The sequence below is a fragment of the Panthera leo genome, chromosome A2, assembly GCF_018350215.1.
Source record: "Panthera leo isolate Ple1 chromosome A2, P.leo_Ple1_pat1.1, whole genome shotgun sequence".
NCBI lineage: Eukaryota > Metazoa > Chordata > Mammalia > Carnivora > Felidae > Panthera > Panthera leo.
In genome coordinates, this window is record NC_056680.1 from 94,501,589 (window position 1) to 94,529,480 (window position 27,892).

Sequence of the window (27,892 nt, forward strand, 5' to 3'; positions counted from 1 at the left end):
TGGTCTTGAACTCATGAACCGCGAGATCATGACCTGAGCCGAAGTTGGACACTCAACCGACTGAGCACCCCAACAACAGGCACCCCATTGAAGCACTTTTCTTTTGATGACTCTGGAGAAAGTTTCAGCCGCCTCTCAGTTTTTCTAATCCCTCCTTTAATTCTGCCAATAAGGAGGAATGCTAATATAAATGAAAAGGAAGGTAAGGGTATTTACTGAATCATAGAACCCTTACAAATTTCTCTTCCAAGACTTTGGCACGAGGACAGTCCTGCATCTGCTCTTGCTTAGGCTACTCCTATGGTTAGGGTAGGTTAACTGCTACAACAAAACACCCCAAAACCTCAGACTCTCAGTAAGTTTCTCACTTATGTAACAGTACAAAATAGCCATGCCTAGTTGAGGAGCTGTGTTACAAAACAGGACTTCCAGTTAGGGAATGGAATGTCTGTTTAGAAGCTAGGTCTGGAAACAGCTTAATCATTTCTGCCTGTTTCATTAGTGAGAATTCAATCACAGTAGACCCACATAACCACAGGGGATGTTTAGAAATGTAAACTCGTAGCATGCCAAGAAGGAAAAGAAAATGGGGTTTGTTGTAGAGGTAAGTGGTAACAGTAACTACATATGTCTTAGGCTGGCCTGGGAGGAGTGGATGGATTATGCTATGTTCTAGGTTTAGGATGAACAATTTCCTTTTGCTGGTATTCTTCAAATTTGTCTTTCTTCATCATCAGAATTGTGAAAATAAGGTTAGGGATAAAAGAAACTACTCACTTGTTTTGTTTATAATCCACTAAAATATATCAGTCCAAGATGTAGGCTCAGTACAAACCAAGCTAATTGGATTCCTTGTCTAGAATATCTAGATACAAAGAAATAAATCAACTTTTTTTTAATGAGCTACCAAAAGGTTGTCTCTGTGACATTCTTTGTCACAGAGAAGAGCCTGAGAAAATGAGGCTAAAACATAGACTCTGAGTCAAACGAAAAGCAAAGAATCCTGATACTGCTCAGTTTCTCATGTAGTCGTGAAATAAAAATAGAAGGCGCTCCTTCTCATTCTTTAGGGAAAAAAATATTTTAAAAAATATTAACTTTCTCTTTAAGAATGAAAGTTAGCTTCTTACCAGTAAAATTTGTTAGCTAGATAGAAAGCCAAAAGAAACACATTTTTGTTTAACAACTTACTTTTCACAAGATAAAAATTTTCTTTGTGAAAATAAAGTTACTAGTTTACTTTTCTGTTACACAAATGAAGACTTTAAAGATTTTATTGCTTCAAATGTTTGTGAAAAATTATTTACCTAATTTAAAAAGTCACAAAATAATAATTCTGAAAATTAGATAGTTTTACATTGTATCTGTTTGTGTAAATTATGCAACAGTAAGCCTCAGCTTTTTTTTTAATGCATTGAACTCTAGAAACTACAGTTTTAACTATTTTGTTCTCTTCCTACTACAAGTAAAAATTTAATAAAATGATTTTAAACAGTTTTTGCCCCTAGAACCCAAACACAATGCAATGCGTTTTGTTTCATTAAACTTTTCTTCCTCACAGTTAACTCAAAGTTAGTTTCACCTAGGTCTTCTCTGGCTTCAGTTACATGAGCAAGGTTTTTGTTTTTGTGGTTTTGTTTTGTTGTTGTTGTTGTTGTTTTTAGGTTAAGTAGATAAGGTTTCTGTCCTTTGCAATGGAAAGAATTTTGACAAAACAGCACTTGCTTGATCTCATTCTCCATTCATAGGGCCTTCCTCAAGTCATCAGAGGGTGACTGGGACAAAGCAGGATTCTAGATGTTGAGTCTCAGACAAGCAGCATCACCCAATTTCAAAATGACTGGCAGCCTTTTTCTTTAATCCCCACAATAATCCTGCAAAATATTGTTACCCCATATAGTATTCTTAATGCCCTCCTCAAATCTCCTAAATATGTCCTATTCATGTTATAGATAATGTTGTCCTAATGTATGTACCTGTAACTTTCCAACTTAACAGCTTTCTCTTGGCTAGCCTGGGTAGGCCAGAAGTGCTGTGGAATCCCTAGAAGTAGCCCCTCAGCCATGATGAAAGAGAGTTAAGAAATAAGTACCATTCTGTACTCATACAACCATTCTGTTTTTCACTTTCAGTATTCAATAAGTTACATGAGATATTTAACACTTTGTTATAAAATAGGCTTTGTGTTAGATGATTTTGCCCAACTATAGGCTAATGTAAGTATTCTGTGCACATTTAAGGTAGGCTAGGGTAAACTATGATGTTCAGTAGATTAGCTGTGTTAACTACTTCTTTTAAATTAAATTTTTAATTTTAATTCCAGTATTGTTAACATACAGTGTTATATTAGTTTCAGGTGTGAAGTATAGTGATTCAATAATTCTGTTCATTACTCAGTGCTCTTCATAATAAGTGTACTCTTTAATCCCCATCAGTTATTTTATTGATCCCTCACCCAACTCCCCTCTGGTAACCATCAGTCTGTTTCTTGGTGGGGATGGGGGGAGAAAAGAGTCTGTTTCTTGGTCTGTCTCTCTTTTCTCCTTTACTCATTTAGTTTCTTAAATTCCACATATGAGCAAAATTATAGGGTATTTGCCTTTCTCTGATTTATTTAGCTTAGCATTATGCTCTCTATCTCCATCCATGTTGTTGCAAATGATAAGATTTCATTCTTATTGGGGTGCCTGGGTGGCTCAGTCGGCTGAGCATCCAACTCTTGATGTCTCCTCAGGTCATAATCCCAGCGTCACGAGATCAAGGCCCACATTGGGCCCCACCCTGAGTGTGCAGCCTGCTTGAGATTCTCTCTCCCTCTTCCCATCTTCCCCACTCATGCTCTTTCTCTCTCTCTCCAAAGTAAAAAAAAAAAAAAAAAAAAAAAAAAATTAAGACTTTATTCTTTTTTATGGCTGAATAATATTTTATTGTGTATAGATACCACACCTTCCTTATCCATTCAACAAAACTAAAAGGCAGCCTACTGAATGGGAGAAGATATTTGCAAATGACATATCCAATAAAAAGTTAGTTGAAAATGTATAAAGAACCGATACAACTCAACATCCAAGTAAACAAATAAACCAGTAAAAAAATAGGTGGGAGACATGAACAGACATTTCTTGAAGGAAGACATACACATGGCCAGCAGACACATAAAATGATGCTCAACATCACTAACCATTGGGGAAATGCACATCAAAACTACAATGAGATATCACCTTATAACTGTCAGAATGACTAAATTAGAAACACAAGAAACAAGAGTTGGTGAAGATGTGGAGAAAAAGGAACTCTCTTGCACTGTTGGTAGGAATGAAAACTGGTGTAGCCACTGTGGAAAACAGTATGGAGGTTCCTCAAAAAATTAAAAAATAGAACTACCCCTTGATCCAGTAATCACACTACTGGGCATTTACCCAAAAAATTCAACAACACTAATTCAAAGGGATGCATGCACTCTTACATTTATTGCAGCATTATATACAATAGCTAAATTTGGAAGCAGCCCAAATGTCCATCAATAAATGAATGGGTAAAGAAGATGTGGTATAAACTGCTTTTTGGATTTACGTTATTTTAAATTCATATTGGATTTATCGGGATGGGACCCTATTAAAAATTGAGGAAGATCTGTAGAGGATTACTGATCTTGGCTCTGGTTTATATTTAACAGAGCTCTCCCCTTCCTAATGGAGAAACAGTAGGAATGGTACATGAATTTCAGTTTTTAAGCTAGCATCTAAAACAAAATTGCCCTGCTTTCTAACTCCAATGAAAGTTACTAATGACCTTATTACCTATAAATCCTGGGTTGTATAAAAGCATTACATAAAAAAGAATTTAAAAATTTTTTTTCTAATGTTTATTTATGAGAGAGAAGAGAGAGAGACAGAGTGCAAGTGGGAGAGGGGCAGAGAGAGAGAGAGAGACATAGAATCTGAAGCAGGCTCCAGGCCTGACGGCAGGGCTCAAACCCACAAACCATGAGATCATGACCTGAGCTAAAGTCCGGCACTTATCTGTCTGAGCCAACCAGGTGCCCCTATAACAAAGAATTTTTAAGTGGAATTATTTCTTTTTAAAAATCATTACCAAGGCATGTGGGTGGCTCAGTCAGTTAAGCGTCCAACTCTTGATTTTGGCTCAGATCATGATCTCACAATTTGTGGGATTGAGCCCCATGCTGGGCTCTTACTGACAGCACAGAGCCTGCTTGAGATTCTCTCTCTCCCTGTCTCTTTGCCCCTCCCCCGCTCTTTCTCAAAATAAACAAAATTTTTTTATTATTATCATAATTCCAGGGCAACATGACAAATACACAAACCAGTGTCTGTGATATTTTATTATCACAGTGATTAAAGTGAGAGCCATAAATTATCATTATCTCTTAGGAATGCATGAAAAGAGACATGACATGCAATTCTCTTTTATCCGGTTTCAATTATGTAAGTACATTATAAATTTTCAGTTTTTATTATGAGTACACTGTTCAGAATTTAATTGCACCTGTAAAAACTTTTAAAGCTGTTATTTTGTCCATAATTTCATATGCTCCTATCATCATTAGTGCCTGAGTTAGTTGGTCTGTTAAAGCAGCTGTAGTTAGTGACAGGTTGTTACTTTCTGTTCTCCACCTATTAAGTGCTTGGCGGACTCTCTCACTTAATGAAACAGTGCTGAAAATTTTAAAGATAATATTATTTTAATGACCAATTAAGAACATTGTTTTAAGTTACTTCAATATTACTCCCCTACATTTTCAAACCAATTTACCTGATTGAAGTGAGGATTAAATTAATTGATGAAGAACGTTTATATAAAATTTAGCACAGAGCTTGGCAAATAGTAAATGAACGTTAGCCCCATGCCAACCTTCATTTCCTGGTAGGAAATCAATTCAATTAACATTCAGTTCTAAGAGAGATTTACTCAAGATCTCAAAACAATAATTGTGGGTTATTTATTCTCAGGCAGTGTATTACTGCTATAGTACTACATGCTTAATAATTTAATCGCATGACACTCTCTTAGTTAAATGTATCTATTTTACCAGTGGAGAAACTGAAGCACCTGTAAGTTAAGGGACTTATACAAGGTCACAAAACTCGTTGCGATTTAAAGCCAAGAAGTTTGCCTTGAGAGCCCTTACTCTTAACTACTCTACTCACATGATTCGCAAATACATAGTAAACTAAAATCAGAGTCTTTTACAGCAAATTAGAATTCATGTTAATATGACTGTTTCAAAACCTTATAATATCAGTATGATATAAATCAACATGAGAATAAGCTTATACCACATATTGTCACTCATACATACCTCTTTGTAGGCATATCTGTTTCTGAGATTGCCAGGCTTAGTTTTTGACACAAAAAATTAAAATTTGTTTCAGTGATATTTTTGGCAACTATGTTGAAGATCTTCTCTAGGATTTTCTCTACATTTGAACATAAAAGAAAATATAAGCCATCTCTTTTGAAAAATATACTCTACTTCGGGTTAATATTAAATCTGGGTTCCTTATCCTGTGCTCCTATCAAATGTCCATGTCAAGTAAAATTGAAAAGAAGATGCAGACCTAATTTACAAACTGAAATTTGAATCATTTGTTCTATTTTTTCTAAAATCTGAATAACCTACAACATAAAATGGCCATTTAAAAGTATATTATAAGTAACCTCAAAGTGATTTTGAAACCCTTTCTTTAATCCTTTCACGGTTTGAAATGAATTTAACTCTTTCCTTTGATTCTGGCTTCTTAATGGGCTTCTTCATGTACCATAATGTACCACATCTACTACAGATATAGTGTGTATATGTATATTTTATATTCAAATGATTTATTTAATGAATGCTAGCTTAGATGTAAGTAGAGAGTTTTTAGGTTTTTTTTTTTTTTTTTAAGCTTCTAACTATCTTGGACTAGATTTATTTTGTTGACTAAGGTACTTTGGGAAGTTTCAAGAACTATCAATCTCCCACCCCTCTATAATCATCTCAATCCCTCAGGCTAGATTGTATGCTAATGCTATAAATGAAAATCCAATATCCTAAGCAAAATCATAAGGAAGAAACCCCATGTTCTTTTAATTGGGGAATAAATACATTTCTCATGACAATTTCCTCTCTACTGTCCCTGGGTGCCTGCAGTATGAAGGCCCCTTGAACATAGAAAGGAAAGGGGCACCTGAGTGGCTCAGGCAGGTAAGTGTCCAACTTGGGCTCAGGTCATGATCTCATGGTGGTTTGTGAGTTCAAGCCCCGTGTTGGGCTCTGTGCTGACAGCTCAGAGCCTGGAGCCTGCTTTAGATTCTGTGACTCCCTCTCTCTGCCCCTCACCTGCTCGCACTCTGTCTCTCTCTCTCTCTCTCTCTCTCTCTCTCTCAAATATAAACATTAATTTTTTTTAAAAGGAGACAAATGACTAGGGTTCTCTCATTTTTGCTGACTTTGATCTGTTGCCATTTCCCATTGCACTTTCCCCATTGAGGATAGAATGACATGAGTCCTCCCTCCTTGGGAACTTGAGTAACAGAATTTTAGCAGGGAAGTTCAATTGTGTAACTATACAGCCCTTCTCTAAAGTACTGTATTCCTAACAGGAGTACTTTATGGATCCTTGGAAACTTCTAAAATTTATTTTATAGAAATAGTTACCACAAAATATTCCTTTTTAATGAAAATAATTAGGAGAAACAACTTGCTTAGCAAGTTAGAAAAAACAGCTACTGTGACTTTTAATTTTATCTCTTAGGTTCCTTCCATCAGTGAGGCCCAAATCTTGCAAAAACTTCTGACTGGTAGTGATGCATATGGATGTATATTGTGGCTTAAAGATACTGTATATTTTTAGTGACCCTACCACTAGATTATGAGATTATGCTGATGCAAGCTTCTGATTACACAGACAGGGAACATAGTAGAATGATTTGGGTGGAGAGTTTTGTATATTCCCTTTCCCCAAATCTGGATCAGTACTTATTAAATTGATTTAATACTTCTTAACTACTGCGTTGAATTGGAGGACCAAAATCTGAATCCAGTCTAAGGACTGGCTATAAGAAACAAAGTCAGAGTCCTAGCAAAAAGCTTAGTTGTTGGGAATCTAGCCCCAAGGAAAAAATTGGACAGTGAAACTTCCATCCCAGAGGCTTGGAGAAACCAGTCTCCATCTGGTCCAGTGGAAAGACACTTAAAGAAAATGGACCTTCTGTGTGAAATAATCAGGGACAACCAAAGGAATGCTTAAGGACAAAGAATGAAGACTACCCACAGACTGCAGATAGGTGATCATAGTGGGCCAAAACCTGATTGGTTTCAATGGAAAGATGGAAGGACTTTCTTCAAGGCCAGATGAGAGTTTTAGAGCAACTATTTATGGTGATACAGATCAAAACCAGTGAATAAATTTTTGTGTGGAATATCTAAGTTTGGCCACAACCATAATGAAAAACCTGTTGAAGGGCATTGAGGCCAACAGGTGGAAAGCAGCCCAACCCTCCACTTGGGTTTGCCTGTTTTCAATGGTTTAGTTTGTGTGGACACAGATTAAATAATATGAATTATCAAAATAAACTCCTAACCTTCAGAAAAGGGAAGATAATGAATATTTTCATGCCTATGCCAGATTGAAAACCTCTAATGAAAGCAAACTATTTTCTAATTTATAGATTATACTAGAAAATGACATGTAAACTAGTCAATCACTCACTTATCACTTACTTATCACTTATCTGCCCTCTCTAGATAGTGTGCAATCGTATAGAGTTGTTTTCCTTTACAGATTTCCATTGGAGGTCTTAGCAAAGTGTTATCATCAAAATTTATCTCCTTCAGTGAAAAAAGGTTGTGTATACCCCTAGGCAGATATGTCAGATTATTTCCTAGTAGAAAAAAATTATAATTGAATTATACCTTTCTGTATAAAGAAAAATATGAAGATAAACAACTACTTATGGAGCATTTACTGTGTCTCACTGGCACAGTACCAGAGGACCCTCACAGTCCTGGCAGATGTAAATTCTTACTGAAGTCCACTTGCTAGGCATGAAAAGGAGGATGTATAGAAACTGAGCTGTGGTTCCATTCTCTCAGAGGATGGAAAAATAAGTTAAGACGCTGTCCTCTTATAGTACGGGAAAGGATTTTACAGAGTAAGTGTGATGGTAATTTTTTAAGGATAATTAGATTGTTTAGAATAATTTCAGATTTACAGCAAGTTGCAGAAATTGTAGAGAATTCTTGAATATAGATTCCTCATCCAGATTTAGTTTCCCCTAATGTCATCATCTCACATTATCATATTATATTTGTCAAAACTAGGAAACTAACATTGGCACATTACTATTAAACTTCAGACAGTTTTGGATTTCATTAGTTTTTCTATCGGTGTCCTTTTTCTGTTCCAAAATCCATGCCAGGATAACACATTGCATATAGTTATGTCTTCTTAGTCTCCTCTGGTCTGAGACAGTTTCTCAGTCTTTCCTTGTTTTTCATGATCTTGACAGTTTGAATAGTACCGACTAGGTATTTTGTAGAATATTCCTTAGTTTGAATTTACCTGATATATTTTCTCATGATAACACTTGGGTTATGGGGTTTTTTGGAAAGAATGCCACAGAAGTGAAGAACTCTCATCACATCACAGCAAAGGTACCTAATACCTGTATGACATCACTAGCGATGTTAAGCTTGATCCCACAGCTAAATTAGTGTCTTGCCAGGTTTCTCCAATATAATGTTTTCATTCTTTTCTTGTCCATACTCTATTTTTTTGGAACTGAGTTCCAAACTAAGCTAAGTCTAGTCCACCATCAAGGAGTGCGAATTAAACTCTAATTCCCTAAATATGTTTTCAACATCACCTTACTCAATATAAACTGAACATAAAAAGTAAAATTGTGGTAACTGACAAGGTAAGAATTTGTAATCATTTAGAGAGGAACTGGCCTAAAGTTTGCCTTTATTTATACATTTATAGTTATATTATTTATAGTCATAAATAAAGAAACCTGTTCCTTTTAATGAAGAATGGCATTCAGAAACCAAGATCTGGGGGCACCTGGGTAGCTCAGTTGGTTGAGCATCCAACTCTTGATTTTGGCTCAGATTGTGATTTCATGGTTGTGGGATAGCTGTGCACTGGGCATGGAGCCTGCTTGAGATTCTCTCTCCCTCTCACTCTGTCCCTCACTCCCTTGCTTGTGCATGCTCTCACTTTCTCTCTCTCAAAAAAAGAAAGAAACCAAGATCTGGAGATCTGGATACTAGTTTTGCTCATTGCTTTTGGGAATGGGTATGTGCAGATAGATGTACAAATACATACCTACATATGTATATGGGGTTTTATAAACATTGTAAGCCCATAATTATAAAATATAATGTTTATGCGTATGTATAATAAATATAAGTCACAACATATAGTATTTAGGGTTTGACTTTAATTTAGCATAATACATTAGAGATTTATTGGTGTCTATTGACATACCAATAGTTTGTTCCTTTTTATTAATGAGAAGTATTCCATTATATGGATGTGATAATTTATCCATCCACTAAATAAGTGATGTTTAGAATGATTCCACTTGTTGGCAATAATGAATAAAACCACTCTATATATTTGTACTCAGTTTTTTATTGAATCTAAATTTCATTTCACTTAAAAGTGTAGTTGGAGTGTGAATGATGGGTTGTATGGTAAATATACATATAACTTTATAAGAAATTATGAAACCGTTTTCTAGAGTGTGTACCCTTTTGCATTCCTACCATCAGTGTATCAGAGTTCCAGGTGTAGTACTTGGTACTGTCAGATTTTAATTTTAGTTATTCTAATACAAAGATCTCATTGTAGATTTAGTTCATATTTCTCTCATACTAATGATATCATTATATTTTCTTATGCTTATTTGCCATTCATATACATTCTTTGTAAAGTGTTCACAATTTATGCCAATTTTTCTTTTTTTTTCAAGTTATTATTTAAATTCCAGTTAGTTAACATACAGTATAATATTAATTTCAGGTGTGGAATTTAGTGGCTCATCACTACAAGTGCCCTCCTTAACCCATCACCCACTTAACCCATCCCTCACTCATCTCCCCTCTAGTAACCTTCAGTTTATTCTCTATAGTTAAGAGTCTGTTTCCTGGTTTACCTCTTTTCCCCGCTATGTTCATCTACTTTGTTTTTTAAATTCCACATATGAGTGAAGTCACATGGGATTTGTCTTTCTTAGACTTATTTCACTTAGCATAATACTCTCTAGATCCATCCATGTTGTTGCAGATGGCAAGATTTCTTTCTTTTTTATGGCTGAGTAATATTCCATTGTATATATGTCCCATATATTCTTTATCCATTCATCAGTTGATGGAAATTTTGGTTCTTTCCGTAACTTGTATGCCAATTTTTATTGAGTTAACTGCTCAGTGTTGACTTTTGACAATTATTTTTTATATATTCAGCAAATATTTTCTTCCAGTCTGTGGCTTTTCTTTTCATTCTTTTAACAACACTTTTTGAAGAGCAGAGGTTTCTAATTTTGATGAAGTTCAATTTATTAATTTTTTAAGGATTGTGATTTTGGTGTTATATCTAAGAAATCTTTGCCAAGGTTACAAAGATTTTCTTCTATGTTTTTATCTAGCAGTTTTATAGGTTTAGCTTTTACATTTAGATCTGTGATTCATTTTGAGTTGATTTTCTTATATGGTATGTGGTGTGGATCAAAGTTTTATTATTGTTGCAGTTTATCTTGTTTTTTGGCTTCTGGTCATCTAGTTGCTCCAGCACCATTTGTTGAAAATACCATCTTCTCTGTTGAATTACATGTGCATATTTGTCAAAAATCAATTGACCATATATGCATGGGTCTATTTCTAGCCTATGTATTGTGTTCTACTGATCTATGTCTGTTATTTTGCCAAGACTACACTTTACTACCATAGCCTTTCATAAGGCTTAAAATCAGGTTTCAGGAGTCCTTCAACTTTGTTCCTTTTTCAAAATAATCCTAAAATTTGTATGAATTACAAAAGACCCCAAATAACCAAAGCAATCTTGAAAAATAAAAATACAGCTGGATGTATCACAATTCCAGACTGCAAGATATATTACAAAGCTGTAGTAATCAAAACAGTATGGTACTGACCCAAAAATAGATACATAGATCAACAGAATAGAATAAAAAACCCAGAAATGAACCCACAATTATATGGCCAATTAATTTTTGACAAAGCAGGAAAGAATATTAAATTGGCAAAAGAATGTCTCTTCTACAAATGGTGTTGGGAAAACTGGACAGCAACATGCAAAAGAATGAAACTGGACCACTTTCTTACACTATACACAAAAATAAATTTAAAATGGAATAAAGACCTAAATGTGAGACCTGAAACCATAAAAATCCTACAAGAGAACACAGGCAGTAACTTATTTGACATCAACTGTAGCAACTTCTTTCTAGATATGTCTCCTAAGGCCAAGGAAACAAAAACAAAAAGAAACTATTGGGACTTCATCAAAATAAAAAGCTTCTGCACAGTGAAGGAAACCATCAGCAAAACGAAAAGGCAACCTATGGAATGGGAGAAGATATTTGCAAATGACATATCTGATAGTTAATATTCAAAATATATAAAGAACCTAGGAAACTCAACACCCCAAAAATTAATAATCCATTTTAAAAATGGGCAGAAAACATGAATAGACATTTCTCCAAAGAAGACATACAGATGACAAACTGACACGTGAAAAGATGCTCAACATCACTGATCATCAGGAAAATGCAAATCAAAACTACAATGAGATATCCCCCCACACCTGTCAGAATGGCTAAAATCAACAACGCAAGAAACAACAGGTACTGGCAAAGATGTGGAGAAAGGGGAACCTTGTGCACTATTGGTGGGAATGCAAATTGCTGCAGCCACTCTGGAAAACAGCATGGAGGTTCCTCAAAAAGTTAAACATAGAACCTTATGATCCAGCAATTGCACTACTAGATATTTATCCAAAGAGTAAAAAAATATTAATTCAAAGGGATACATGCATCCCAATGCTTACAGAAGCATGATCAACAATAGCCAAATTATGGAAACAACCCAAATTTCCATCGACTGTTGAATAAAGAAGATGTGATACATGTAATACAATGGACTATTACTCAGCCATAAAAAGAATGAAATCTTGCCCTTTGCAATGACATGGATGGAGCTAGAGAGTATTACGGTAAGTTAAGTAAGTCAGTCGGAGAAACTGACTTCACTCATACGTGGAATTTAAGAAACAAAACAAAAGGGGAAAAAATAGAGAGAAAGGCAAACCAAGAAACAAATTCTTAAATATAGAGAACAAACTGATGGTTACCAGAAAGGAGGTAGGTAGGGGGGTGTGTTAAATACGTGATGGGGATTAAGGAGTGCACTTGTAATGAACACCAGGTAATGTACGGAAGTGTTAAATCACTATATTCTACACCTAAAACTAATATTACATTTTATGTTAACTAAGTGGAAAATAGTATGAGATTGGCATAGGTTCAACATATAGACAAATGGAATAGAATTCAGAGTCCAGAAATAAATCCATATATTATGGCCAATTAATTTTTTCTCTAATTTATTTATTTTTTATAATTTACATCCAAGTTCATTAGCACATGGTGCAACAATGATTTTAGGAGTAGATTCCTTAAGCCCCTTACCCATTTAGACCATCCCCCCTCCCACAACCCCTCCAGCAACCCTCTGTTCTTTATATTTAAGTCTCTTATGTTTTTTCCCTCTCCCTGTTTTTATATTATTTTTGCTCCCCTTCCCTTATGTTCATATGTTTTGTATCATAAAGTCCTCATATGAGTGAAGTCATATGATATTCATCTTTCTTTGACTGACTAATTTCGCTTAGCATATGCCCTCTAGTTCCATCCACGTAGTTGCAAATGGCAAGATTTCATTCTTTTTGATCGCCGTGTAATACTCCAGTGTGTGAGTGTGTGTGTGTGTGTGTGTGTGTGTGTGTGTGTGTGTGTGTGTTTATACCACATCTTCTTTGTCCATTCAACCATCGATGGATATTTGGGCTCTTTCCATACTTCGGTTATTGTTGATAGTGCTACTATAAACATTGGGGTGCATGTGTTCCTTTGAAACAGCATACCTGTATTCCTTGGGTAAATACCTAGTAGTGCAACTGCTGGGTCATATGGTAGCTATATTTTTAATTTTTTGAGGAACCTCCATACTGTTTTCCAGAGTTGGCCAATTAATTTTTAACAAGGGTACTCAGATCATGCAAAGGGGAAAAATAATCTTCAAAAAATGGTGCTAGAATAACTACAAATCCACATGCAAAAGAATCATAGTGGATCTCTTACCTCACACCAAATATAAAAATTAACTCAAAATGAATTAATAACTTAAAGAGATGTTTTTATTTTATTTTTGAGAGAGAGAGAAAGAGAGACAGAGCATGAGCAGGGGGGCAGGGTGGGTGCAGAGAGAGGGGGAGACACAGAATGTGAAGTGGGCTCCAGGCTCTGAGCTGTCAGCACAGAGCCCGACGCAGGGCTCGAACTCATGGAGTGTGAGATCATGACCTGAGCTGAAGTTGGACACTCAACCAACTAAGCCACCCAGGCGCCCCAAACATAGGGAAAAATCCTAGTGATCTTGGATTTTGCTAATAGATTTTTAGTTATGACACCAAAAACGTAAGTAACAAAAAGAAAGACTAGATGATTGGAGTTCATGAAAATTTAAAAATTTTATGTATCAAAGGACATTATCCAGAATGAAAAGACAGTCTATAGAAAGGAAGTAATTAATTGTAAAACATATCTGATAAGGATCTAGTATTCAGAATATATAAGGGGCTCTTTCAACTCAGCAACAAAATAACCCAATTAAAAACCAATTTAAAAATGGGCCACGGACTTGAATAGACATTTCTCCAAAAAGATATGCTTATGGCCAACAAGCACCTAAAAAATATGCTAAACATCATTAGTCATTAGGGAAATTTCAATCAAAACCATTTCACATTCATTAGCATAACTGTAATCCAAAACTTGTAAAACAACAGATATTGACAAGGATATGGGGAAACTGCACTTGTTGTACATTGCTGGTGTGACTGTAAAATGGTGCTACCTCTGTGGAAAACAATTTGACAGTTCCTCAAAAAATTATACAAAATTACCATATGACACAGGAATTCTATCTCTAGGAATATGCCCAAAGAATTGAAAACATACTGAAATAAACACATGTGTGAACATGTTCATAGCAGCATTATTCACAATAGCCACAAGATGAAAGCAGCCCAAATGTCCATCAGACGATGAATGGATCATCAAACTGTAGTATATACATACAGTGTAATACTATTCAGCCATAATAGGAACTACTCATACAAGCTACAACATGGATGAAACTTGAAAACATTAAGTGAAAGAAGTCAATCCAGAAAAGTCATATATTATGCAATTCCATTTGTATGACACATCCATAATATTAGGCATCTTCATAGAGGTGTCCGCACATTGATGGTAACAAGAGGGAGAGGAGAGGGGAGAACAGAGAGTAACTGTTTAATAATGAGTAAAAGCTTCCTTTGGGGTTGATGAAATGTTTGGAACCAGATGGAGTGGTACATTGTAGTACTTTGTTAATGTGCTAAATGACACCAAAAATGTTCACTCTAAAATTGTTAATTTTATGTTGTGTGAATTTCACCTAAATTATAATAAAAAATACACTTAGGCACAACATAGTCAAACTGCTGAAAACCAAAGATGAGAACATCTTGAAAGCAACTAAACAAGAATAGTTCAACAAGAAGACAGAAAAAGAGTTAACAGAGGAGAGAAACAGAAAACAAGTGGTGAAATGGCTGATCTAAATCCAACTATACCAATAATTACATTAAATGTTCATTGACTGAATCCTCCAGTTAAAGGCAGGGATTGCCAGAAAGGATGAAAATCAAGGCCCAACTACATTTTGTCTACAAGGGATGTACTTTATTTTTTAATACTTAGCTAATCAGTTATTATTTTACTTAGAGAGGAGCAGAGAGATGAGAGAGAATCCCAAGAAGGCTCCATGCTGTCAACGCAGAACCAGATATGGGGCTTCATCTCATGACTTGAGCCAGAATCAAGAGTCAGAGGCTTAACCAACTGAGCTATCCAGGTGCCTGAAAGGGATATACTTTAAGTATAAAGACACAGATATGTTGAAAGTAAATTGATAGTAAAGATATACCATGTGAACAGTAAGGTTAACAAAACTGGAGTGGCTATCTTAATATTAGATAAAATACCCTTCAAGATAAAGATTATTACTGGAGATAAAGAGGGACATTTGGGGACTTCAGATGATAAAAAATTTATTAGAATTGAAAGTCATAATAATCATGTATGTGCATTTTCTTATAACAGTTCTTCAAAATACATGAAAAAAGTTGACAATGAAAGCAACAAATACACAATTACACAACCATAGTTTTGGATTTTAACACTATTTTCTAAAGCGTAACAAGATAATATACCAGTAAAGACAGAAGATTCCAACAAAACTATCAACCATCTGGACTTAATATGATATTCATAAAACACTGTAGCTAACATTTCAGAGTATATTTTTTAAAGAGTGTATAGTGTGTGATTGCACTATTGATGGGAATGTAAACTGGTGCAGCCACTCTGGAGAACAGTATGGAGGCTCCTCAAAAAATTAAAAATAGAATTACCCTATGACCCAGCAATTGCACTAAGTAGGTATTTTCCCAAAGGATACAAAAATATAGATTTGAAGGGGTACATGTACCCCAGTTCTTATAGCAACATTATCAACAATAATCAACAATAGTCAATAAATGGATAAAGAAGAGGTGGTATATATATACAATGGAATATTACTAAGCCATCAAAAAGAACGAAATCCTGCCATTTACAATCATGTGTTTGGAGCTAGAATGTATTATGCTAAGCAAAATAAGGCAATCAGAGAAGGACAAATCCCATATGATTTCACTCATATATGGAGTTTAAGAAATGAAGCAGATGAACATATGGGAAGGGGGGGATGGAGAGGAGAGAGGAAAACAAACCACAAGAGACTCATAAAATAGAAAACAAACTGAGGGTTGATGGAAGGAGGTGGGTGAGAGATGAGCTAGATAGGTAATGGGTAGGAAGGAGGGCACTTGTTGTGATGAGCATTGGGTGTTGAATGTAATTGATGAATCACTGAATTCTACTCCTGAAACCAATATTACACTGTTTGTTGACTAAAATTTGTATTAAAAAAAAGGGTGTATGGTGTGTTTATCAAGGTAGCCTATATGCTGAGCCATAAAGCTAGTCCAAATAAATTTAAAAGGATTAAAATCAGTTTTTTATCTGACCACAAGAAAAGAATTGCTTTTCTGCTAAATGTTTATCAACAGCAGAATATGAATAGCACTGAGAGTGAATTGTCCACAGCCACCCAGAGTAACATGAGTGAATTTCACAAACATAATGTTGAGTGAAAGAATCCAGGTATAAAAGAGTATATACTTCATGACTTCATTTAAGGCCCACTATTGGAAATCATGATAGTGTTTACCCTTGGTTGAGAGAAAGGGGAAAACTGGCTGGAATGGCATAAGAAAGGGTTTCTGGGAATGTCTTGTCTCTTGATCGAGGTTCTGAAATATGGGTTTGTTCAGTGTGTGAAAGTTCATTGAGCTGTATACTTAAAATATGTACTTTTAAAAAATTGAATTATAATTGACATATAACATTTTAGTTGCAGATGTATAACATGATGATTCAACATTTGTATATTGTAAAATGGTCAACATAATAAGTCTAATTAACATCCATCACAACACATAGTTACAGGGTGCCTGGGAGACTCAGTCGGTTGAGTGTCCAACTTCTTCTCAGGTCTTGAGGTTCATGAGTTTGAGCCCCACATTGGGCTTGCTGCTGTAAATGCAGAACCTGCTTTGGATCATCAGTCCCCCGCCCCCCACCTCTCTCTCTGCCCTTCCCTCGCTTGCCCTCTCTCTCTCAAAAATAAATAAGCATTTAAAAAAACACATAGTTACAAATTCGCAATGAAAATTTTTAGGATCTATTCTTTTAACAACTTTTAAATATACCAAAAATATTAACTATAGTCACCATGCTGTACATTACATCTCAGGACTTACTTATTTTGTAACTGAAAGTTTGTACCTTTTGTTACCCTTTATCCATTTTGCCCAGCTCCACCTGTGGCAACCATCAATCTGTTCTCCTTATCTATGAGTTCAGTTTTTAGATTCCACATGTAAGTAAAATCATACAGTATTTGTCTTTGTCTGGCTTATTTCACTTAACAAAATGTCCTCCAGGTCCATCTATGTAGTTGCAAATGGCAAAATTTCCTTCTTTTTATGGTTGAATAATACTCCATTGTGTGTGTGTGTGTGTGTGTGTGTGTGTGTGTGTGTACATGCCACATTTTCTTCATCCATCCATCCATTGATGGACACTTAAGTAAATAACGCTGCAATGAACATGAGGTGCACATATCTTTTTGAGTTACTGTTTTCTTTTCCTTCAGATAAATACCCAGAAATAGAATTGCTGGATTATATGGTAGCTCTACTTTTAATTTTAATCTCTTGAGACAGTATGTACTCTTTTTGTTATGTATATTATACTTTAATAAAAATGTTTTTAAATACGGGCAGCAACAAAGTGAGAGAGAGAGGCTATAAAGGTAGGAGTCCTTTCAGAGGCTGTTACATTAGTACGTGTAAGCAATTGTGCTATTTAAAATATTTAACAACTGGGGTGCCTGGGTGGCTCAGTCGGTTGAGCATCCAACTCCGGCTCAGGTCATGATCTCATGGTTTACGAGTTCGAGCCCCGCGTTGGGCTCTGTGCTGACAGCTCAGAGCCTGGAGCCTGCTTCAGATTCTGTGTCTCCCTCTCTCTCTGCCCCACCCCCATTCATACTCTGTCTCTCTCCCTCAAAAATAAACATTAAAAGGTATATTTTAAAAGGTATATTTAAAAATTTAACAACTTATTTGGCACAAGCACTGACCCATCAGAACAGACGCCAGCTGTAAACAACAGATAGAACAGTACTAGCTTAACTAGCTGTCTTACAGGTAGGAGAAGATGCAAACCTGCAGGGTAGAATTATCAAGGCCTGTAGAGAGAACTGTAAGGCAAGATAACTGTCCTTCTCCACGAGGACAACCACAGGCAGTTTACATGCCAATCTACTTCCTTTCATTTGTTATTTTGGCTTCTTGGAGAGAGGCTCCAACATCTGTTTAAAACCTATATTGCATCAGTTTTTGTGCTTAGTAGTTAACCGTTTAATCCTCACAAATCAAAGAGTAGATATCATTTCCATTTACAGATTAGGAAACAGAAGGTTAACATTAAAAAAAATTTCCTGTTGAAAGATGGAGCTAGAATTCTAAGGTCTGTTCCACTCCAAAGCCCATGCTATGAGCCCATGCTATAAATCCCTTTCATTGGTATATTACCTCACATTTGTGAAACTATTTTCATAAGTTTTATCTAATTATATTCCCACAAGTCTGTGAACAAGCAGAAGTTATAGCTTTCCCATCTTGCTGATGGTTCATAAGGGTTATCTTCCTAAATTTGCTAGTTTGTGACAGAGACGATTATTTCACAAGAGTATATGAACATCTTTTGCTTGAATAATGCTTTCACAGTATGCTACTTGCTTTCAAAGTCTCATTCAGTCTGTAAACAAATCTATAGCATGGATATTCCGGTTAGCTTCATTTTATAAATAGAGGAAACAGAGTAAATGACAAGACTCGAACTCACCCCTTCTAAGTTCAAACTTGGCAATAAAAGCTGGTGACTTGTAGCATGCCAGTTGCTTAGCGACTGTCACTTAGCTCCAAACCTACTTCTTTGCATTTCTTGACAGTTTTTCTTTTACTGTCACCCTGGCAACACTCAAACTCCATCAGCAACACGAACTGAAGTTTGTACTTGTCCCAACCCTCACAGAACTAGCGCTAGCGCGCGCGCAGTCTCTCCCACGCACGCGCGCACTCTCTTCTTCCTCTCTCTCCCTCCCTCTCTCTCTCTCTCTCTCCCTCCCCTCCCCCCCCCCCCCCCCCCCCCCCCCCCGCCTCCACCAACCTGAAGTGGCCAGAAGCTGAAACTCCTGCAGCAAGCTAAAACTCCCTCACTGTGAGATCATGACCTCCGCAGGTGCCGCTCCTGCACTGTGAGATCATGACTTCCGCAGGTGCCACTACCCGCCAATCAGTACTGCAGCCGCCAATCAGTACTGACTGCAACGCAGGTCATGATCTCACAATTCAGGAGTTTTTTTTTTGGGGGGGGGGGGGCAAGAGAGAGACCCCTTCCTTCAAGCTTCTGAGTGTTCATAATTCTGTCTTTTCTACTTTATTCTCTTACCCATAGGGTGGTTATTGCTTCCTGCCATTGCTACTTTACCATGAACTTTGAATTCTCTTTCACTCTTTCACTTCTGTAGTTAACAACATGTATATATACTTAGTTATTAAGTTGTGATTTCTGTCTCCTGGTTGGATCCTGACATATATTTTTCTAATTCTCATGTGGACCAGCAGAGAACAGGCAACACTTGCAGAAAAGTCTTTGATCTTCCCATTCTGTCTTGATTCAGTACCAGAAAGCCTCCAGAGAATTATGCTTCTGATGCGTCGTTGTATTTTCCAGTGGGTCAGAGGGCTCTTGTCAGCCTCTGATTTTTTTGTGTTGTATTTTCCAGTGGGTCAGAGGGCTCTTGTCAGCCTCTGATTTTTTTGTGTACAAATAGTAGTTGAGTGGAGTGTATCCTGCCCTTGGACAAACTAGGTAACCTTAAAATATAGAAAAACTTGGCCGAAACACAAAGGTTGAGCAAAAAAATTCAGTTGCCAGACTTTTTACAACTCACTTCAAGTTGTTGCAAAATTAGTAAAATGACTGATATGTACCCGCACAGCCAGCTTACTGGGAGTTTGGGAGGTTCAGGAGAAAAATGTCAGTTCCGTTATATCTAAGTATTGATGCATTACTGTACCTTTTACTGTGTTACTAGGACAATTGACCAAAAAAGATGACGTTTGTTGTTTTATTCTGAAAATCCTCTAAATCTAAGAAGATGCAGGGCTCTGGTTGTAAACACTACTTGCAACTGAAAGATAAAATTTCATAAATACAGTGGTTCATGTGTTTAGCTGGTACAACCACTGGAGATCAATTTGCCCAAATCTGGTAAAGTTGAAGATGTGTATACCTTCTGATGCAGCAATTCTACTTATAGCTATATGCACTAAAGGAACTCAAGCAGAGGTACACAAGGAACATGTACAGGATGTTTATAGTAGCAAACACATTGGAAACAACCTAACTGTCTACCAACCAGGTAATGGATTGTTATTTAATCATATAATTGAATATCATGTAGGATTTAAAGTGAATGAAATAAGTCTATGTATATATTAATATGGATTAATTTTAGAAATATGACAAATGAAAAAAGCAAATTTTAGAGTAGTAAATCACTATCATATAGCATGATAAGATTTAGTAAAATTTAAAAACTCAAAATAGTACTACTTGTTTATGGTTATATATATGTATGAAAATATGGAAGGAAAAAAGATACGTACCAATTTCAGTATAGTGGTTACTTCTAGTTTGGGTAGAAGGACAAAAGAAATTTCAACTCCATTATTTTATTTGTTAACAATTAAAAAATATATCGAGTAAATATCACAAAAATGTTAACATTCTTTATATCTGGGAGTAGGTACCTAGGTATTTATTATTTTCTGTAAGTTTTTCATAATAAATTTTCTGAAAGCATTTCATAATAAAAATTATTTTTTTAAGTTTATTTATTTATTTTGAGAAAGAGAGTACGAGTGGGGAAGGGCAGAGAGAGAGGGAGTGAGAATCCCAAGCAGGCTTCATGCTGTCAGCCTGGAGCCCAACGTGGGGCTCAAATCCCATGAACCATGAGATCATGACATGAGCCAAAATCAAGAGTTGGACACTTAAGTCACTGAGCTACCCAAGCACCACCATAATAAAAATTATTAAGAAAAATACCAATCTGGTATTTATTGTGCTTTGGAAAATCGTTTCTGATACCTTTAGAGTGAGTGATTTACTTTTTTGTTGTTATTTAATGATTTACTTTGTAGAAGACTATAAGGTATCTGAGTATTGTAGTGTACAGGGGTAGGATTAGGGGAGCCAGAAAGGAAAATACAGAAAATGCTGACCTAAGGTTGTGTAGGTAAGTTTGTGTAGAGGGAGAGATGAGGTCAGGTTCAGAAAGGGAAGAAATACTGAATGACTGGGTATAGACAGAGAGGACAGAAAAGAAATGAGAATATGTTCAAGGTGCCCAGTTTGGTTATAACGTCTTTCAGGAAAGCAACAGGACCTTATGCTGTGCTCTTATTTTCTGTACCTTGGATGTGCATTTCCTTCCAATGAGCGCTTAATGCATTATGTTGACTGCTGTTCTGTCTTGTCAGCAAAGTTTGCAACCTAGACACGAATACTCTACTTACTGATTATGCTTATTGATTACGCTTTACACTCGCCACTGAAATTTAGTTGCTGGAGATCATGTAAACAGAAAAAATGATGGCAGATAACGTATTTGATTGTTGTATGCATTTAAACTAACCAGACTTCTCAATTCCCCTATATTTCTTGGAATCTCTCTGATTACATTATTTGAGATATCACTAAAATCCACAATATATTTTGTGGCATCCAAGTGCCTCCCCGGTCTGACCAATTCTACCCATTCAACCCTATGGCTTATTAACCCACTTTCCTCACTCTCCCAGAACTTGATGTCCCTTACTATCCCTTTCTTCCCTCCCTAAAGTCTTTACCAACTTTTCTGTACCACATTTTATCTCTTTATTTCTGTTCTCATCAGCAGTGCTTTTTAAAGTCCCTTGGTGTATTTTCCTAGGATTTTTAAATGACATAATATACATTTTATACTTTTTGTGTACACATTCCCAATCATGATATATTTTGAGTAAATGCTCAGTAAACCCCTTTAGAATGGACTCACACAGGTTGGCAGTATAGCCTCAAAAAAGCATTGCAAAATAACAGGAATTAAGATACCTTGATATGGTGAAGAAGAAATACATGTATTCAGAGAAAATATGGCCATCACAAATGGCTTTTGAAACAAAGGAAGTTCTACAAGTGAACAAAAGAATTTTGAATTGAGAAATAACCAAACAAGGTAAATACTGAATATTGTGCTCAGTGTTCTTCCATATATAAAGGAAGCATAAAAGACAGTCCCTAACTTAAAGGGGATTAAAATTTAGTTCAGGAAACAAAATACACACATATGAAACCATCAGAAAAGAGTATTAAATGATAGGTAAACCCGTGCCAAAATAAAGGGTACAATAACAGATATGTGGAAGTTTAGAGAATGTATATCAGTACAAATCAAAGAACTAAAGGAAATCTTCATGTAGCAGATAGGACTTGAATGTCCCCTTAAAAATGAATAGGATTGAGGGCACCTGGGTGGCTCAGTTGGTTAAGCATCTACCTTTTGGTTTCAGCTCACGTCATAATCTCACACCACGTGGGATAAATAAATCCTTTTTTTTTTTTAATTTTTTTTCAACGTTTTTTATTTATTTTTGGGACAGAGAGAGACAGAGCATGAACGGGGGAGGGGCAGAGAGAGAGGGAGACACAGAATCGGAAACAGGCTCCAGGCTCCGAGCCATCAGCCCAGAGCCTGACGCGGGGCTCGAACTCACGGACCGTCAGATCGTGACCTGGCTGAAGTCGGACGCTTAACCGACTGCGCCACCCAGGCGCCCCAATACATATTTTTTTAAAAAAAAAGAATGAGTAGGATTGAGTAGAAGTCACAGGACACTTAAGGCAAGACAAATACCATGCATAAAAATGGGCCAGAGAGAAGGTGAACAGTAAAGACAGGTGATAGGAAGCAGAGGAAGGTATGTTTGGAGAAAGAAGATGGAACTGGGCTATGGCAGGCCTTAAGAGTTGGCCCTAGGAGGTAGGAGTCAGGTCAAGACAGGTGGGTAGGTTCATAATTTGACTTTCCTTCAGGCAAATATTCTTTTTTGCTATTTGCTCAACATTTATTAGATGAAGTACCTAAGAACTGTGTGCTAGTAGATCCACTATGAAAGGAAGACTCCTGTTGGGCATCCTTCACTTAGCAAAATAAAAGCCCTCTGATGAACCTGAACTTATCTTCTTTAAAATGACTGTTTAGTGACCATCTGCTGTTATAAATTAATCCTTTAGGCACTTCACTTTCACCTCAAGTAGGTTATCAAAGTGATATTTCCAATTATATATATATATTTTGAAAAGAGTTCTTATAAATCATTTTTCCATCTGGTGATTTTTCTTTTTTAAAGGGTATCCAGCTTTATTTTACATGGTTGCCTACTCTTTCTTTCTTTCTTTTTCTCTCTCTTTTTTTTTAAAGGAAGCTCTATGCCCATTGTGGGACTGGAACTCACAGCCCAAGATCAAGAGTCGTATGCTCTATTGACTGAGCCAGCCAGGCACCCCATCTGGTGATCTTTGAAGTGATGTTGTAATAATGTTGCCCTTGGCAACCACACACCACAAGTAGGCTATAGGTATGCAGTCTGGATTCCTGAGAATAGTACTCTGTAATTTTCTCAGTAAGGAAATCTGATAGCTTTGACAAGTCCTGATGAAAGAGAAGACTGAATCAAAGAGAATACTCAGGAGGCTCCTGGAGTAGTCTAGACATGAAGTAAGTGATAACCATGGACCAGTTGGAGACAGTGACACTGGAAAATGAAGAAGTTGATCCAAGAGATTTTTCAGAGGAACAAATGAGATGATTTTGGTGTAAGTTTCAGTATAACTAGTGATGGAAAGGGAAGAAAGTTGATTTCATGATTTCTAGATTTAGTAGGTCTGAAGAAAGCAGCATTACAGACAGAAATGGAGTTGTGAAGAGAGTTACATTGGAAAGAGGAGTTTGATTTTGAAGTCATGTTGAGTTTGAGACAATAGAAGAACAGGGAATTTCCAGGGAAACTGAGAACTGTGGGATTAAAGTAGTAGTGGAGATCAGTTCCAGTTACGCAGATTTGAGGGTCATGTGCATGGTGTGGTGAGGTCTGGGATGAAGTTAATAAAAAAGAGGAGATTAAGGACACAACCTTGTAGATCTGCACAGTAAAATACAGGAGGAGAAAGTGAGAGGATTATAAATCAGACAAGGAATTAGTTGATGATTATAATGCGGAACCAAAAAGTGCCTGTTAGTGCAATAACAACTTTTGAAACACATGCATCGTTTTTCACTCCAGCTACTTAAGCAACTATTTCCTGGAGTAGCCTTTCTGGAAATGTATTATATAGCAGGTGTTAGGTTTAAAAGGGGTAAGTAAGTTTGGGAAATGTGAGTTAAATAGAGACAAACCAATTTCTTTAGTGCAGGACTCTACAGAGCTTTTAATACACTAACGTTCATTGTGATTCTTTAAGAGAAGAAACCAGTGCTTCTCAAAGCTATGTAATCACAGGAACCCCTCTCCCCCCTACCCCACCCCACCCACCTATTTTTAAGGAGCAGTTCACAGGACTAGTGTTTTTAAGGACAGACTTTGGGAAATCTTGCTCTAGATAATAGTCCAGCTCTATCAAAGCACTTTAATTTGACTGATGGTCAAATTAAACTTAGCCAGATAATAGCTGGGTACTTTTTGTTAGTTTACTAAGATCTTAATATAAATCAACATTGTTTGATTTTTTTAAGTATTTCCATAAAATTCATTCTTATGTTCAAGTAAAATGCTAAACTATAAGAACATTTATTCCATTTATCTAGCAGTTCTTTAGGAAAAGTTCCCTAAGGAAATAAAATATGAAGAAGGTTTTTTTTATGAAGAAGTTCATCATAGCCTTATATATGATGAAAAATTATAATATCTCTAAATACTTAATAACAGATGATTAGTTACATAAATCATGTATTGGCTCTAACAATTCATTACTGGGAAGATTTGTTATATTATGTGGAAATGCTTACATTAAGTGAAAATAGAAGAAACTAAAATTGAGTGTAGAAACTTTTTATAATTGCTTATATAAACCATATACATAAAAAAAAACACTAAAAGTAAGGTGTATCAACATATGACCAGTGACCCATAGTAATATTTACAATAGTATCCTTCTGGAATGATTTTTTTTTTTTACTTTTCTCAATTTTTCCAAATTTTCTGTAATGTGTTTATATTATAATCCATGGCTTTAAAACTCCTTTTTATAATTAAACTGAAATAAAAAGAAATCTATAAAATTGACAGCTTTAGTTACTTAGAATTTCATTTTAATGAAATATTTTTCTATGAATCTTTCATGTTGAGAAATATATTTTTAAGGCATGTTTGGGGTTTAAAAGAAAAAAGCCTATTTAAAACAAATAAAATATTCCAGCTAATTTTAAAACATACACACATACACTACAGTTTAGATTCTTATCCCCTCCAATGCCAACTTCTCTCCAAGGCCAAAAATATAAGTTTCTTGCCTTTCTTCCATTTATCTGATTTATATTCAGCTCTTCCAGTGATTGAAGTTGGCACAGCTCAATAGGAAAATATATAAATTGATCGCTTGAGATGTTTAATTTCTGGATTCTTTTTAGGTTACAGATATCTGAAGGGATATTCTGTATTTGGTTTGTTGAAAGATCAAATACTTGCAAATTTTCTAAGGTACATACTTCTATAGGAAAAGCTTCAAATTTATTACAGCATAAAATCAGAACACAGAGTGATACCATATTGGAAATAAATGGTGGAATTTTCCTTATTTGGTTTTTACCAAGATCTAGATATTCAAGATTAATAAGAGAACATAAATACTCAGAAAATATGAGGAGTTTATTTTTATTTAACTCTAAATGAAGCAATTGTTTAATGAAAGATATATCCACAGGTATTTCTGAAATATAATTTCCATTAAAATTCAAATAATAAAGAGAATCTAAGGCACACAAACCTACTGGAAAATACATTATTCTGTTATAACACAATTCAACTTGTTATTTTTCTACAATTTTTTACTTCAATGGGAACATCTGTGATTGCGTTTCCTGAAAATTCTAGACTGAACATACTATTAAGATGTGAGATATTTTCAGGTATTCTCGCTATATTATTTCTGTTTACATGGAGTTTTCTTAAATTTTTTAGCTTATGGATGTTCTTAGGAAGTTCTGTTAATTTGTTATTACTAAGACTAAGGCATTCCAACATTACACAGTGGGAAATTTTCTCTGATATTTCTTTTAATAAATTTTTATCAAGTATTAGAATTCTGACTTCCTTAAAATTCTCAGTTTTCTGTGAAATAACTTCCAGTTTATTATCAGTTGGATTTCTTTCATTTTGAGCAATTGAAAAATCTCCACAGCCAAAAAAGTAAGTTGATTATGATCCAGTAAAAGTTTTTCTAAATGTTTAAGCTCCCTAATTTCTTTTGGCAAACTGCTTATCAGGTTTCCAGTAAGGTTTAGTGAAATTAACTTTGGAAGGAAGCACAGAGCTTTAGGAAATATTGTTAACTGATTATATTCCAGATTGAGAACCGTCAAGTTTTTCAAACTAGACAGAATGTCTGGTATATGTCTTAAGTTATTTTTAGCCAAACTTAAAATTTCTAAGTTTCCAAGACTTTCTAACCCAGAAGGAAAATTCTCAATATAATTGTTATTAAAAAAGAGTTGCCTGATATTCCCAACCTGTGATATTTCTTTAGGTATATGTGATATTTGATTATGACTGACATTTAATATCCTTAAATTATGAAGTAACTGAATTTCAGATAGAAATGATGATAACCCATTTCCTTGCAAGGATAGAATTTCAAGTCCTAGCAGATCACCTGAGTCTGCCCCTTTAAAACTTTTGATTTAGGTCTCATCCAAATATAGATATTTTACATATTTGATTTTTAAGATGTCCTTAGGGAATTCTTGTAAACCCTTGGCCTTGAGGTTAACTGTAAAGTTATCTGATCCTAAGCCAATTCCTTTCTGATTTTCCTCAGAGAGTTGTGCACTGTTTTTTTCTAATGTTTCATGAGATAAGCCAGTGAAAGCCTGATTTTCAGCAACCATCTCAGTCATTGATAATGGTGGACTTTGTGAAGTAGCACTTTTTGACTGAAAGGTGTCATATAGAGTGATTGTTTCAGAAAATTGAAGAGTTTTCCTTTGTTCTTCATTTCTCTTAGATTTATTTTTGGGGGACAATGCTGATGTATCATCATATATACCTAATTTATTTATCATTTCTAAGATGTGTTTCACAAATCTGACTGGAAGGTTTCCCATCACAAACTTCTTCTAATGAATTTGATGTTTCTTTAATAAATTCAGGCTCTTCTGACCATGATCCAGATTCTTTCCTACGTTGACTAGTGATATCTTCTAGCTCTTCTGAAGTACCCTCCTTTTCAGACATCTTATTTGCTGGTATGTTTTATACCAAAACAAGACTGTAACTCAATTTTAATTTTAATGTTAAATTTCTCCTTTGAACCTACAAAACAAATGTGGATGTTAAAAGAAGACATATAATAAAGCTATCAAAATTACAAATTAATTTTAAAATAATTCGTATTCCATAATGAATAATTTAATAGATATAAAATAATACATTTATACCTAATAAGTTAATTTTACATATGATTGCTTGTTAAAAAAATAGTTTATTGATTACATGCATGTATCACATGATACTTTTGAAATCACATTAAAATTATAGAAAGGAAA

General features: G+C 35.4%; 2 protein-coding genes across 6 annotated transcripts in view; both read right to left on the minus strand.

The window, feature by feature from the left end:
- Positions 1-19,136, minus strand: part of LOC122207520 (lanosterol 14-alpha demethylase) — a 55,313-nt gene extending 36,177 nt beyond the window's left edge. For all 5 annotated transcript variants that reach the window (XM_042917593.1, XM_042917591.1, XM_042917592.1 and 2 more), the window contains exon 1: positions 18,868-19,136. The gene's annotated coding sequence lies outside the window, so the exon portion shown is untranslated. The remainder of the gene's footprint in view (positions 1-18,867) is intronic.
- Positions 4,472-27,658, minus strand: LRRD1 (leucine rich repeats and death domain containing 1). Its single transcript, XM_042927337.1, is given in 10 exon segments — positions 4,472-4,679; positions 5,324-5,441; positions 7,588-7,622; positions 7,734-7,887; positions 21,642-21,673; positions 21,675-21,788; positions 25,566-26,159; positions 26,161-26,488; positions 26,491-27,403; positions 27,405-27,658. Coding segments are annotated over 10 exon segments (2,652 nt in total). The 5' UTR covers positions 27,582-27,658; the 3' UTR covers positions 4,472-4,492.
- Positions 27,659-27,892: the final 234 nt, after the last annotated feature.